The 13,601-nt window shown below is 36.6% G+C and overlaps 1 protein-coding gene across 1 annotated transcript; it reads left to right on the forward strand.

Annotated features, from left to right (window-relative positions):
- The first annotated feature begins 12,665 nt into the window (after positions 1–12,665).
- Positions 12,666–13,154, forward strand: LOC149213461 (uncharacterized). Its single transcript, XM_089389033.1, has 2 exons — positions 12,666–12,847; positions 12,941–13,154. Exons 1-2 carry the CDS (start codon positions 12,666–12,668, stop codon positions 13,152–13,154), a joined length of 396 nt encoding a protein of 131 aa, XP_089245159.1.
- The last annotated feature ends 447 nt before the right edge of the window (positions 13,155–13,601 follow it).

Consider the following 13,601-nt stretch of genomic DNA (forward strand, 5'->3'; position numbering starts at 1 on the left):
TTTATTTTTATTTTTTTATATCTTACCATGAGTTGTAAAGAACCTTATTACTTTGGTGCATGAAAATTTAAAATGATTTCAAATCCAATAATTAATATAAGCGTCTATTTTGTAATAGTAATTGATAAATAATTGATAAATATTTAATCTTATGGAATGAAGAGTGAGACAGAGAGTTTAGATTTATTTTAAAATTAGTTATAATTTTTTTTTTTACACTTTATTTATTTATTTAATTAATTAATAAATATATATATATATATATATATATATATATATATAAATATAATATAATATAATATAATATAATATAATATAAGATGGTATTGATATTGGGTTATATTATTGTAACAAAGTACACAGGAAAAATCTTTATAGTAAAAGAGATTTACGAAAAATTTAAAATATCTTCGTCTTAAGGGTAAGGTCAACTAGTGTTAAAAGTGGAATACAGTATTGTGAAGACCTACGCATGCCGGAAGAGGAGAAAATATTTGAGCCGCAAGTTTGTCAAAAGAGAGGCCAATACGACTCCAATAAAATTACAGAATGGAGTAGGGTCCTTTCATGACTCAGTAATATGCGGTTTCGAGCGGTCAGCCTATGGTGGGTAAGTCCGCTGGAGATCCTGAGAAATCTCATGGATTAGTGTGAGTTAATTTTTTTTTTATTTTTTTGTTCAAAAGAGTATGAAATAGTTGGTTATATATATAATAAGGGTTTTATATATTAGTTTAGTATTTTAGTTTAAGTATGATTTAAAATAGAATTGATTATTATTAATATTAGTTTCATAATTAGGTTGAGTTTAGGTGGGGTTAGTTTTTTTATTGGATGGAAGAATGATGTACACATTAATGAGATGTTATTATTAGGATTGGATGAGGTTTTGTGAAGTTTGGATGTTTTTTAAGATAGTTGAATTCTCTCAAAAGTGGCTTCTATCCTCAACCCCTCCCCATGGGTTAATGTTTTGTAAAACATGAAGTACATATTAAGTGATGGTGTTTTGGGTTGCTCTTTCACTTACTAAACCCAAAATATCAACCTTTTCAAAAGAGTAGAAGACAAATTTTTACTTGTTGATATAAAAAATTAAAACTACATAAGGAGATTGAGAGATGCAAAGAAAAATAGCACGAAGGAATAGATAAAAAGTAGAAAGAGGCTAGTGAGGAAGATTTGTCCTAATTATCAATGGTCCAACATTCTTGTTTGAGGGGAGATTCTTCAAAGAATTTCCATGAGGAGATCTGGAACCTGATGAGATGCATCTCGATTTGGCTAACTTATATACAATTTTATTTCTAGTTCTTCTGATGTGAGTAGGATGATCACTAGAATGGAAGGAAGGAGCAATGTTACTCATATGAGTAGGATTTCAAGTCTCCAACTACAAAAGATTGTGTTTATCTATGAGCCATGTAAATTGTGAATCATGTTTATAATGAGTAGAGAATCATCCTCCATCACAAGTTTGGTGTAGCCCTAGGTGTGGGAATCAATAGTCCCTCTTCAAGGATTTTAGATTCTATTATATTGTTACTATTATATGACATAAAGCTTGAATAAATGTATACAGGGAACATCAAATGACTGATTAAGGTACTTCCATAGTTTGCCATGTTTGGGTTACCTTTCGAAGCCTAGTCAAAATTGAGCTTTAGAAAATTACAAGGCTTCTAAAGAGCTAATGAAGTGTAGAATCAAAATGAATAGAAACAATTGAAATTGTTTGAATTGCGTGAGAAACAAAACATGAACTTTTCCATTCTAGTGTACCAATAAAGGAAAACATTGGTAGATAGGCACAAACAGGAATTGGAGAGACATGAGAGATGACAACAATTAAGACAAGCTTGAGAAGATAGAAGATTTGGAGAGTGAGTTGTGGGACAAGAATGATGAAATGGAAAGACTACAAGATATGAACCAACAAGAGCATGGGCAATTAGAAATGCAAATAATAATAACAAGGGATAGATTTTGTTTGCGGAAATTTGTCTGCAAGTCCTTTTCTTGGTAATGAGGTTTATAGTGCAAATATTGTATGCTCGTCGGCATGGGGCAAGGATCTATTGACGTCCAGATGACACTATAAGGATAGATGATGCCACAAGATGAAGCAATACATGAAGAAAAGGATTTGTCGCAGTTGGTTCAACTTATGGTCATAAGATGCACTCAAGATAGTGCATAAAATAAGTGGGGGAGGAATATAAAACCCCCACCCATTTATGATGTAAATATACGTACTTGTTATTAGGCTACTGAGATGGATGTATATCGTGGGTCTGTGTGCCTATGTATTTTGATATGTGGCTTTTGTGCCTATATAGATATGATATACATCTTGGGGCTAGCATGCCTGGGCATGTGTGCCAGTGTCAGTTAAGTGGTCAGTGGGCTTGAGTTGTAAATACATTGTAGTTTATATATTTTAATAATAATAAAAAGAATAGCCATGGAGTCCACTCTATTGTAAGAGTATGGAGGGCATACAACTCCACGGACACAGGGCAACAACATTGGTGACAAATGTAAGTATTGAAAACACCTGGGGACCCACATGGCCTCAGTATGTGCCACATGGTAGAAGGTATCCATGGTGAGTATATATATATAATCTTTTGTAAAGGGGCAGAGGATAACCTATTATTATCATTAGGATGATGAGGATGGTTCTAGACTTTAGTAGTGAACCCTACAAGATGGGCATCATGAAGGGACCGAAGGGTCCCGGAGAAGGATGTTCCACTTGGGTTCTGGAAGTGACTACAGTTTTGGTTACCGGATGGTGAGCCTTGGAATATGAGTATCGTGGAGGGACTGGCCATTCTCAAGAAGGGTGTGCCACTTGGGTTTTGGATTGACCAGTGAGCCAAACCAATTATGGCTTGGAATGTGCCCAGAGTCGTGGAGCAACATGTCTGTTGGTTTGAAACCTTGGCAGTTACATTAGACGCTGCAAGCGGCAATGGAGCAACATGGTTGTTGGGTTGGAACCTTGTCCATTTTCCATTATTTTGTGAACTTGTGTATAATTTCATGTATTCGTGTGCCTTGCTATTCTAACATATGAAGTTTTATGAGGAAACACTAATCTAACAATGTGAACAATTGCATGCATTAATGCATTTATATAGTTATGTCCTTAGCTATGTATGTTTATTGATTGCCAAATTATTTTTGAATAAATGTGTAGTTTAATATGAACCTTAATTTGGGTGCAATAACAATATGTACAAACCCTAATTATGTAAATTATAATTATATGTTGCTTAAAAATCATTTATTGTAAATTTGAAGTTATGGTTGAAAACCCACATTATAGAATTATTTGTAGGCTCTGGTAAAGAGCTAAGGTTAATGACAATGATTATGGATTATGAGCTTGGGGATGGTTATTGATGGAATTATTGGCCAATTTAATTGATGAAGTTTTCATTGTAGTGATGTAGTGTTAAGAGATTACAAACCAACCCCTAATTTCACTATAAAACTCATAAGAATTAATTTTGATCTTTTCTTATCAATTATACACATAGCAGATGTAAATTCCATGTTGAACATGAAAAGAATTACATACAGTCGTTTCTTTCTATATATATATATATATATAAAGCAAGCTAAATACACTACTCCACACTCAACAATACATCATTTTAAAATATTTTAATTATAAGAATTTTTCTACTTTTGTATAAAATTAATATTTTAAATACCAATTATTAGTTATATGTTAATTTTTAAATAATTTTTTATTTGTATATTTAAAATTTATATACAAAGATTTTACTTAAAATTTAGAATAAATATTAATTTATAATAAATATTAATTTTTTTAAAAATATTATTATTATTTTTAAAAATATTAGATGTAGATTTTATATAATTTTAAAAAATTGTATATTTATGAAATTGTTTATTAGGGAGGAATTTAAGAATATAAATTTTTAATAAAATTGTGAAATTTTACATTTTTTAAATATATAAATAGATTTAACCCCTACCAAAAAAATAAAAAAATAAACGCCTCCTTGACACTAACTTAAATTTTAAGTTTTAAAAGCATATTAATTAAACTATTATCCCTGTCTTTTACCATGTGAACCCTATAGGCATGCGGTGGAATCCTGTGCATGGACCAAATGGAGTGTATGCGCATCCTCGAAGAGAAAAAAATATTTGACCATGAAACTCATCAAGAGAAGGCCGATACGAGTCCGACAGTATTGAAAAATGGAAAAAGGCTCTGATGGAAGTTACAGGGAGAGAGGGTTTGAAGCTGGAGACATATGATGGGTGAGACCTCCACCTCCCTCTTCGTTTTATGTCTTTCAATTTGTTGGAACGAGTGGTATATCACAATTTATCTTGGTAAGCGTTTCTTACTGGTAATTTCTTTGTCAATATTTCTTTTTTCAGTGACGAGGGGCGATTGGTCGACAATATCATGCGAGAAGTTATTAAAACAAAAGTAAAGGATGATGAACCAAAATTTCGAGAGAACAATGTCAGATGAACAATGTTAACAGCAGCGAATGGGAACGCCGCTATATAGTTGTGGATGATAGCAACGCCATATGCAGACAGTCCAGTTATTAATTACAAATAAAAAAATATTTTTTCGTTATTTATGGAAGAGATTTGTAAAAAACACAGTTTTAGCGGTTTTTTTATTTTCATTTTTTTAAATTAAATTTATTGGAGTGTCTCCTAACATACTAGGTTAGACAGGGCATGTCACGCCCCTACACCTGCGGTGATCTTCCAACCGCTTGTAGCGAGGTGCGGCACCACCGAACGCTTTCTTTTTAACAATACTAATGTTTATGGGCTACGCCTATTTCAGCATAAACTTACTTAACTTGTGTTCTTATAATCGAATAAAGTGTTATCCTTTATACTTTAACAAAGAAAATTCTCAATCATCAACCATGAACAAATAACCGAGAACATCAACAATACACAAGTATAAAGGGAGGGGTAACTCCCGAACAGTCTGCCCAACAATAATATTATAACAGCTTCTTCAATAATACATCAGCAAGTATAATTGGCAAACTCCAAGTCTATACTTAGAACAATTTACAACCAAGGCATAGACAGCCTTTTACAACATTTTATGCACCTTTGCATAAGAAGGAGTGCTCACCCGAGCCACTCGACCTTCCCACCAAATCCTGCATAAAACAGCACACAACTTCCACCTTCACACCTCAAACCGTACTTAAGTCAAAACTACACCTTAGAAGTACTACGCATGAGATATGCGTAGTCTTCTTTACCCTTATGTTGTTTTACCCCTTGTACGAATGAAGATGAGCGAAGATTCCATGATGAAATGAGGTGCATCCACCTCTCATATATACGCTTCATATCTTAGCACATAACTTTGGGCCGACATGTAAAATAATGCCATGAAGCCTTCACGTTATGTTTTATGTGGTCGGTTTTGTATATTTTATGCTCCACGTTTAACATGTATATAAAGCTTCGCATATCCCTTTTACATGGCTTGATTATATTATATTTTATTGTTTTATTATTCCACATATATATAAACCCCATATGTTCATATAATATGTGTGTCCACATAATACTTAGTCGTATTATGATTTTACATTATTGTCGCATAGTGTCGTTCATCGTCGCATATGACTCCACGGTATCGTCGCAACTAACTCGCAGAAACGTCGCACCGTCGTGTGCGCTCACCCGCCGTGCGCCCGTGCCCGCCCGTGTGCCCGCGCCCGCCCGGCGCCCGTCGCACCGCAGCTCGGAGGCCTTACAGGGCGGTTCCCAATATCACACTCTTTCTTTTTATGGAGAGCTCATTATGTGATAAAAGCTTTTATGGTAAAAATTTCTTTGTCAAGTAATGCTTTTGCGATTTAGCGTAATGTTTCTTTGTGTTTCATTGTGGATGTGCTATATTGGCTTCTTCTTTAATATATTCAAAAAAGTAGGGCTTCTGGTTAATTTTATTTCAATGTATTGATGACTTATCTTTTAATATATTCAGAAAAGTATGGCTTTTGGTTCATTTTATCTCAGTGTATTCATGTCTGAAGCTACATGAACTTCAAATATATAGTTTAGATGAAGCTCAGCATCGAAGCTATAGTTTTTTTTGTAATCATATATTTAATTTCTAAAATGGGTTTTATAAGGAATGTTATAAAATAATAGTAGAAATAATAAAAATAAGATTAAATTAAATCATCAAATTTTAGAAGGAAAAAGGAAAAAGCTATTTTTTCAACACATATTTTCAATTTATCTTGCTAAAATTTTACTCAAATTGCGGGTCATAGAACTTGTTGGATACATGATTTAATTCCTAGTCTAAGGATTACTTATGTTGCATACTTTTGATGTACCCTATTACACGAAAAATGAGAAATACATGAAAAATCATGATTGCAATCATGTTTTATCTTATATTTCTCATTTTTCATATAGCACGGCCCATCAAAAGCATGTAACATGGGTATGCTTTGGATGAAGAATTAAATTTGCATCCAACAAGTTATCTTTCTTGAAATTTGAATGAAACCATAGAGAGATAAGTTGAAAATAAGAGTCGAAAAAGCAATTTTTAATTTTTTTTTACACCAAATATGGTGAGTCACCCCCATGGTTGACATCCTCATCTTGAATCCTATTGGTTCTTATAAAGTTGGTTTTGGTTATACATTTTTGTTTTCATGCCTATTTTAGACCTCAAAATTTCTCTAAGGTAAGGCTTCTCATATAAAGCTTGACAAGTTGAAGGATGTTATCCAACAAGAATGCCATAAATTCTTTGGGAGTATAAATATCTCACTTGCACATCATATTAATGCTTTAGAACCCAAGATCCAACCTTTCAGGAAATTTCCTAAACAAATGGATGATATGTTTACTATATTAAAATAGGTCCAAAAATCACGTTTCACTTCAATTTTCTAGTCTAATATAGGACCAAGTTATTTTTCTAGTGCAACTAATTCCCTTAGCTTACGTCATTAGTTCTAATTCAATATTGACAATGAAAATTTTGATGACATAAATGTGAAATTGGTTGGCCTAATTGAAGCACTATTTTCTTCTTTGCTAAGTTCTCTAAAATAAGATGTTTCCTATCATTTCCCTAGTCCCCCCTCCCATCCACCTTGATGCTCAACGATTTCAATATCATATTAGTGGTGAAAAACAAAACAACATATTAATTAATTTAAGAAAAAAAATCTTTAAAACCAATATCACAATTTGTGGGGTCATTATTTGGAGGACTGGTTTGGAGTCTGCAATGAAGGAAGTGTGGGTTAGGGTTGGAAGGCCTAGGGTTTTAAGAAACTGAGACGGACGGAAGTGGGAGTCTGGGGAATAGCTGAGGGGCTAATCGGGAGTAGGAAGGATTCACCACGAGGGTAAAATACAAGGGAAGGGAGAAAGAAAAGAAGGTCGGGACTGAAGGAACCTATGGAAGGAAAACAGGGGAGGGGAGAGATCCCCTCGTTCAGGAATGTAATAGCAGGAGAAGCAAGTGGGAGTGGACTGCAAGGGATGTAGAAGGAGAATAGCAGAGAGGCGCCAGTACTGGGGAATCGATGGCAAGAAAGAACTAGAAGCAGATGCTTACCTAGGGCACAAAAGAGACCAAGGTATGTAATCCCAAATAACAAACTCAAAGATTATAGATGCTATATGAGAGATCATGCTTTGATTTGTAAGTTTGTCAGGTTTTGGCCATCTGAAAAGGATTTAACAAGATGGATACAACAAAGATGGAAGCCAAAGGGGCATATAGATTTAAAACTAGGAGCAAAAGGTTTTTTCACAGCCATTTTTGCAAACCTAGAAGATAAGGAAAGAACCTTTGAAGAAGGGCCATACTTTATGAACAATGCCGGCTTATTCATGAGGCACTGGGAGGATAGATATAACCCAGATAATGAGAAATTGCTAGCAGCTCCCATCTGGGTCAGATTATTCGGATTACCGATGGAGTTCTGGGACCTTGATATTCTGGGAGGGATTGGCAACTCAATCGGAAATTTTGTTAAGGTTGCTGAGTCAACCAAGAGGGGAAAGTACACTTCTTATGCAAGGATATGCGTTTACATGAATATAGCAGAGCCATTGCCGGAGTATATAGAGTTAGAATACCATGACGAAATATGGCAGCAACCAATAGACTATGAGCACATCCCCTTTAGGTGTAGAAGATGCCATGAGTATGGACATCTATACAGGCAATGCCCACTAAATAAAGAGGTGGAAATAACAAGGACACAGGATGAAGAACAGAGGAGAACAGAAGGACTGGATACTAGGGATGAGGGATTTAAGGAGATCCAAAAGAGGAAAAACCAAGCAGGGAGGAAACGAAGATTCAACAAAAAGGGAAATCTGTAGTAGACGAAAACCAAAACAAGTTTCAGGTCCTACAGGTGGAGGAAGATTAAAATGAGGGAGAAAGGAAAGAACATGAGGATAACAAGAATGAACCAATGAAAATTATAAAAGAGACAAAAGAACAAAGCATAACTCAGAACAGGGAGCTGGAAGAAGAGATGGGAGAAAGTCAGGGGAACATAATAGGACAAACGTTGATGGGAACAAACTCTCAAAAGGATAACGGGAACGAAGAAGAAAGAATTATGAAGAAACTGCTTCAGGAATGGAAAAATTTAGATGAAAGATTTATTCCGGAAACACAGAAACAATTATATAAAGAAACATTCCAGAAATATAAGGAGAAGAAAGGTAGCACCTCAGGGATTCAAATGGATCAAACAGGGACACAAGGGAACCAAGACCTGGGAGTGGACGGTACTGGCAAGGGGGGTAGAAAGAGAGGAAGAAGAACTTTAAATGAAACTATACAAGCGGTTGGAGAAATATTGGTAAATTCAGGAAGGGTTATACCTCTATCAGAGGTATTTCAACAACCATCAAAGAAGTTATAAATGATAGTCACGAGCTGGAATATCAGGGGGCTTAACAGTAAAGGTAAGCAGAGGTATTTAAAGGAAAGACTGAAGAAGGATAAGCCGAGCATAATGATAATCTAGGAAACGAAAATGGGGCATCAACAGCTGGTAGAAATTATGAAAAGAACTAAGCTACAATACGAGGTAATGGCTCAAGATGCGGATGGAACAACAGGGGGTCTAGCAATCATCTGGAACCCTGAGGAGGTACTATTTGAAAATTGGATTAGCTTTCCGAGAATCTTTTCAGGCATGTTCAGATTGATAGGATCAAAGGAGCGAATTCTTATTTCAGGGGTCTATGGACCGCATATTCCTAAGGAACGTAAGAACTTTCTCCAAAATATGCAAGCTATTAGGAGAATTCTCCCCGGAACACTATGGATAATAGAATGTGGCTTTAACATGATTAGAACGATTGGAGAAAATAAAGGTAGCTTAAGGAGACCAGATCAGAACATGGAGGAGTTTAACGAGATGATCACAGAACAGAGGCTGGTAGATATTCCTACAACTAACGGTGTTCATACATGGAACAATAGGAGGGGAGGAAGAAATCAAATTGCTTCTATATTAGATAGGTTCCTTCCATCCGAACAAGTTTTGAATCGGGATGTGTTTATAGAAGCTAAAATTCTGCCAGCTTTAGGTTCAGACCACTGGCCGATCAGACTGGAAATCGATATCAAGAAAAACACTGGTAAGAAACCATTCAGATTCGAGGCCTTTTGGCTCAGAAACCCTCAATTCTTACACAAAGTAGAAGAATGGTGGACCCAGTGTAAAGTAAAAGGGAAGGGGAAGATGCATACTCTCCAGCTGAAACTCAAAGAACTCAAAGGAAAAATCAAAAAATGGAATAAGGAAGAGTTTGGGAACATCATGGAGGAAAAACAAAAATTAGAAAAAGAAATGGAGGAAATACAACAAAAAATAATTCTAGAAGGGAGGGATGAGGAGAGAAGCAACGAGGAAGGAAGAATAATAGGCCAACTTGAAGAAAGAAGGAAACAGGAAGAGATTTTGTGGAGACAAAAGTCAAGAATAAATTGGCTACGCGAAGGAGAAAGAAACACCAGGTTTTTTCATCAAGCTATGATTCAGCACAGACAAAGGAACATGATCTTTTCTATTAAAAATGCAGAGGGGGAAAGGATAGTAGAACAAGGAGCCATGGAGAAAGTATTGGTGGAACACCACAAAGAGATTCTTACAGAACCACAAAGAGACTGGGGAGTAGCCATAGAGGGTATCTGTAAGGAAATCCCAAGAGTAATAACAAATGAGAAAAATAAGGCTCTGATGAGGGCAGTAACTTTAGAAGAGGTGGAAGAAATTGTGATGAATATGAGTAAGAACAAAGCACCAGGACCTGATGGATATACTGTGGAGTTTTATCAAGCAGGGTGGCATTTTCTGGGCAAAGAAGTCTTGGAGGCAGTAGAGGAATCCCGAATGAAGCAAAAGGTATGGCCAGGTATCAACTCGACCTTTTTAACCCTGATCCCTAAGAGCGGTAGCTCTGATAATGCTCAAGGATTTCGTCCAATAGCCCTGTGCAATGTCATATATAAGATCTTAGCAACTCTGATAGCAAAAAGATTAAAGCCTTTACTTCCGAATATAATTTCTCCAGAGCAAACCAGATTTGTGGAGGGGCGACAAATTCTTGATGGATTAGTAGTGTCACAGGAAATGATACACTCTCTAAATCAGAAAAAGCAGAAAGGAATGATGATAAAGTTAGACCTGTCAAAATCCTACGACTGTTTAAGTTGGAAATACCTCAGAGCGGTTCTTAGAGCCTATGGATTTGACAGCAGATGGATAGAATGGGTATATAGCATGATATCAGCCCCGAACTTCTCAATATTATTAAACGGGGTTCCGACGACAACCTTCAGTGCTACTAGAGGAATTAGGCAAGGGGATCCTATTTCTCCATTCCTCTTCATAATGGTAGCAGAAGGTATAGTAAGATATTTCAAAAAAGAGCTGAGGGAAAAGAAAATCAAAGGCTTAAAGCTATGGGGAAACAATTTTCCTATCACGCACCAACAATTTTTAGATGATATTATGTTATTCTGTGGGATCTCAGTAAAAGAGGTGAGGAACGTTAAAAGAATATTGGAATTGTTCATGGAAGCATCTGGTATGGAAATTAACAAAGAAAAATCCTGCACCTTCATATTTAATACTCCAGACTCAATCAAGGCTCATCTAACCAGAACTTTAGGAGTCAGGCAGGGGGAACTTCCTACAAAGTACCTGGGGAACCAGTTAGATATAAACCCCACTCGGATGAAAAATTGGCAGAATACTATAGAAAAAATAAAGAACAAATTGGCAAGCTGGTCGTTCAGATCGCTGAACATTGCTAGCAGAATAGTCCTTCTGAAATCTGTCCTGCAATCGATACCTATTTACCCATTATCCATTATGGCGGCCCCCAAAGGGGTATGCACAAAAATGAAAGAAATATTTGGGAAATTTATCTGGGGTGGACCAAATCAACAAAGGAAATGGGCTCTGGTTTCGTGGAAAAGTATAATGAAAAGAAAAGAGGAAGGGGGTCTAGGTCTGAGAGACCCAGAGATGCTAAATAAGGTGCTGGGAGAAAAATTATGGTGGCGGTGGATGCAAGGAGGAAATGATCTATGGAAGAGAATTTGGACTCAGAAATACAATATGCCTGCAACAACAGCGGAAAGATTGAGAGCTGATGGAATCCCAAAAGGATCTTCAATCTGGGAATTGGCTAGCCAGAATAGGCATATAGTAAACAATTATGCTTTCTGGGAAATACGCGAAGGAAGTAGTGCTAGATTCTGGGAGGAGGGATGGCAACAGTGAGACAAATTGACTAAGATACAAACTCTGCAAGAAGTACAACAGAAAGCGATCAGGGCAGGACGGGAATATGTAAGGGACTATTGGGAAGAAGGATAGACCAATGAAATATGGAGAGTCTGAAGAAAGCCAGAAGAATGGTACGAAAATATAAACCAAGAGCTGGGGCAAATATACACCAAGGAGTTAGAATCGAGGAAGATAAAAGCGAGATCAGGGATGGACATTCTCAGATGGGGTAAACCAATGAAAGGAACCTTTACAGTAAAAGAAGCCTACTATTTGATAATGCATCAGGAGAGAGAGGAAGAAACTATAGACTGGAGAATTATATAGGATAACAAGTGGTGGCCGAAGATAACAATATTCGCATGGTTGGTGGGCAAAGAACGAATTCTAACATGGGATAAAATCCAGAAGAGGGGTTTGTATGGACCTTCGAGATGTAGTCTATGTAACAAAGGAGTAGAAACCCAGGAGCACATATTGAATAATTGTCCTTTTGCTCGATATCTATGGGAAGAGATTAGAACACTCTTTGGAAAGTCAAATAGACACCCCAACAGTATTAAAAATACCATTATGCAATGGGGCAAAGGACAATTCTCTTGTAGAGTGGTAAGAAGAATATGGAATTTGTTAGTAGGTTTCGTAATATGGTCTCTATGGAAAGAATGAAATAGAAGGATCTTTCGAGAGAAAAGCAACCAACCTACAAGAATCTGGGAGGAAATATGCAAATCTATGAAAGAAACAATTTTTTCTGAAGCCTGGGAAGAGGAGGATTGGAAAACGGATCAGGAGGAAAGGAGAATAGTATCTAAATTAAATATGGATTTTGACATGATCTACCCTAGAAAAGAGAATCGGATGAGAACTCAAATTCAGAGTCCTAATCAGTTCAGATATCCCGGAGAAAATTTCATCAAGTTGAACTTTGATGGGGCTTCCAAAGGAAACCCAGGGTCGGCAGGCTTTGGGGGTATCTTTAGGGACAGCGAAGAAAATACAAGGTGAGTGTATGCAGAATGGGGAGGAGAAATGGCGAATAATGAAGCAGAGCTATGGGCAGAGCATTAAGGATTAAGAATAACAGTGAGGAACAGATACATGAATTTGGAGATAGAAGGCGACTCGCAAGTAACAATAGAGATGCTTCGTAAACTAAATGATGGAAAGAGCTGGGAGCAGGTTTCTAAAAGCTCGAGGACAGCGGGAATTATCCAAGATGTAGCAGAGTTACTAAGGAGAATTGAGTATAAAATTATTAATCATGTTAGGCGAAAAGGAAATAAGGCCGCAGACCTCTTGGCGAACTAGGGGAGTAATGAATCAGATAGAAGAATGGACAACAGCTGGTCTACAATAGAGAATAACCTGAGATGGGCAGAGCTTAAAAACATAATCACCCAATATCATAATGAGTCTACTACCAGATAAAGAGAAGATCAAACGACTCCCGATCGGGATGAGAACGACGGCATATAGATTAATAAATGCACAGCAGGTAAGAAAGCATGACCGAGCAGGAGGAGTTCAGGTTATGATGAACAAGGACAAGTGGATCACCGCGAGGGATATCATCTCAAGACAAGCGGATGATAGAATTGCGATGGAGGAGATGGGATCTGTCAGGGTGTCAAAGATAAGACAGGAGCATGACAGTACGGAGAAAACGCGAAGAAAGGTGAACAAGGAGGCAGACAACAAGCGGCGAAAGAGGAGGGCAAGTAAAATAGAGAAGAGGTGGTGGAAACGGAGGAATAA

Source organism: Pinus tabuliformis, chromosome 1_1 (assembly GCF_031772625.1).
Source record: "Pinus tabuliformis cultivar Carrire ecotype Pingquan chromosome 1_1, CPIR1, whole genome shotgun sequence".
NCBI lineage: Eukaryota > Viridiplantae > Streptophyta > Pinopsida > Pinales > Pinaceae > Pinus > Pinus tabuliformis.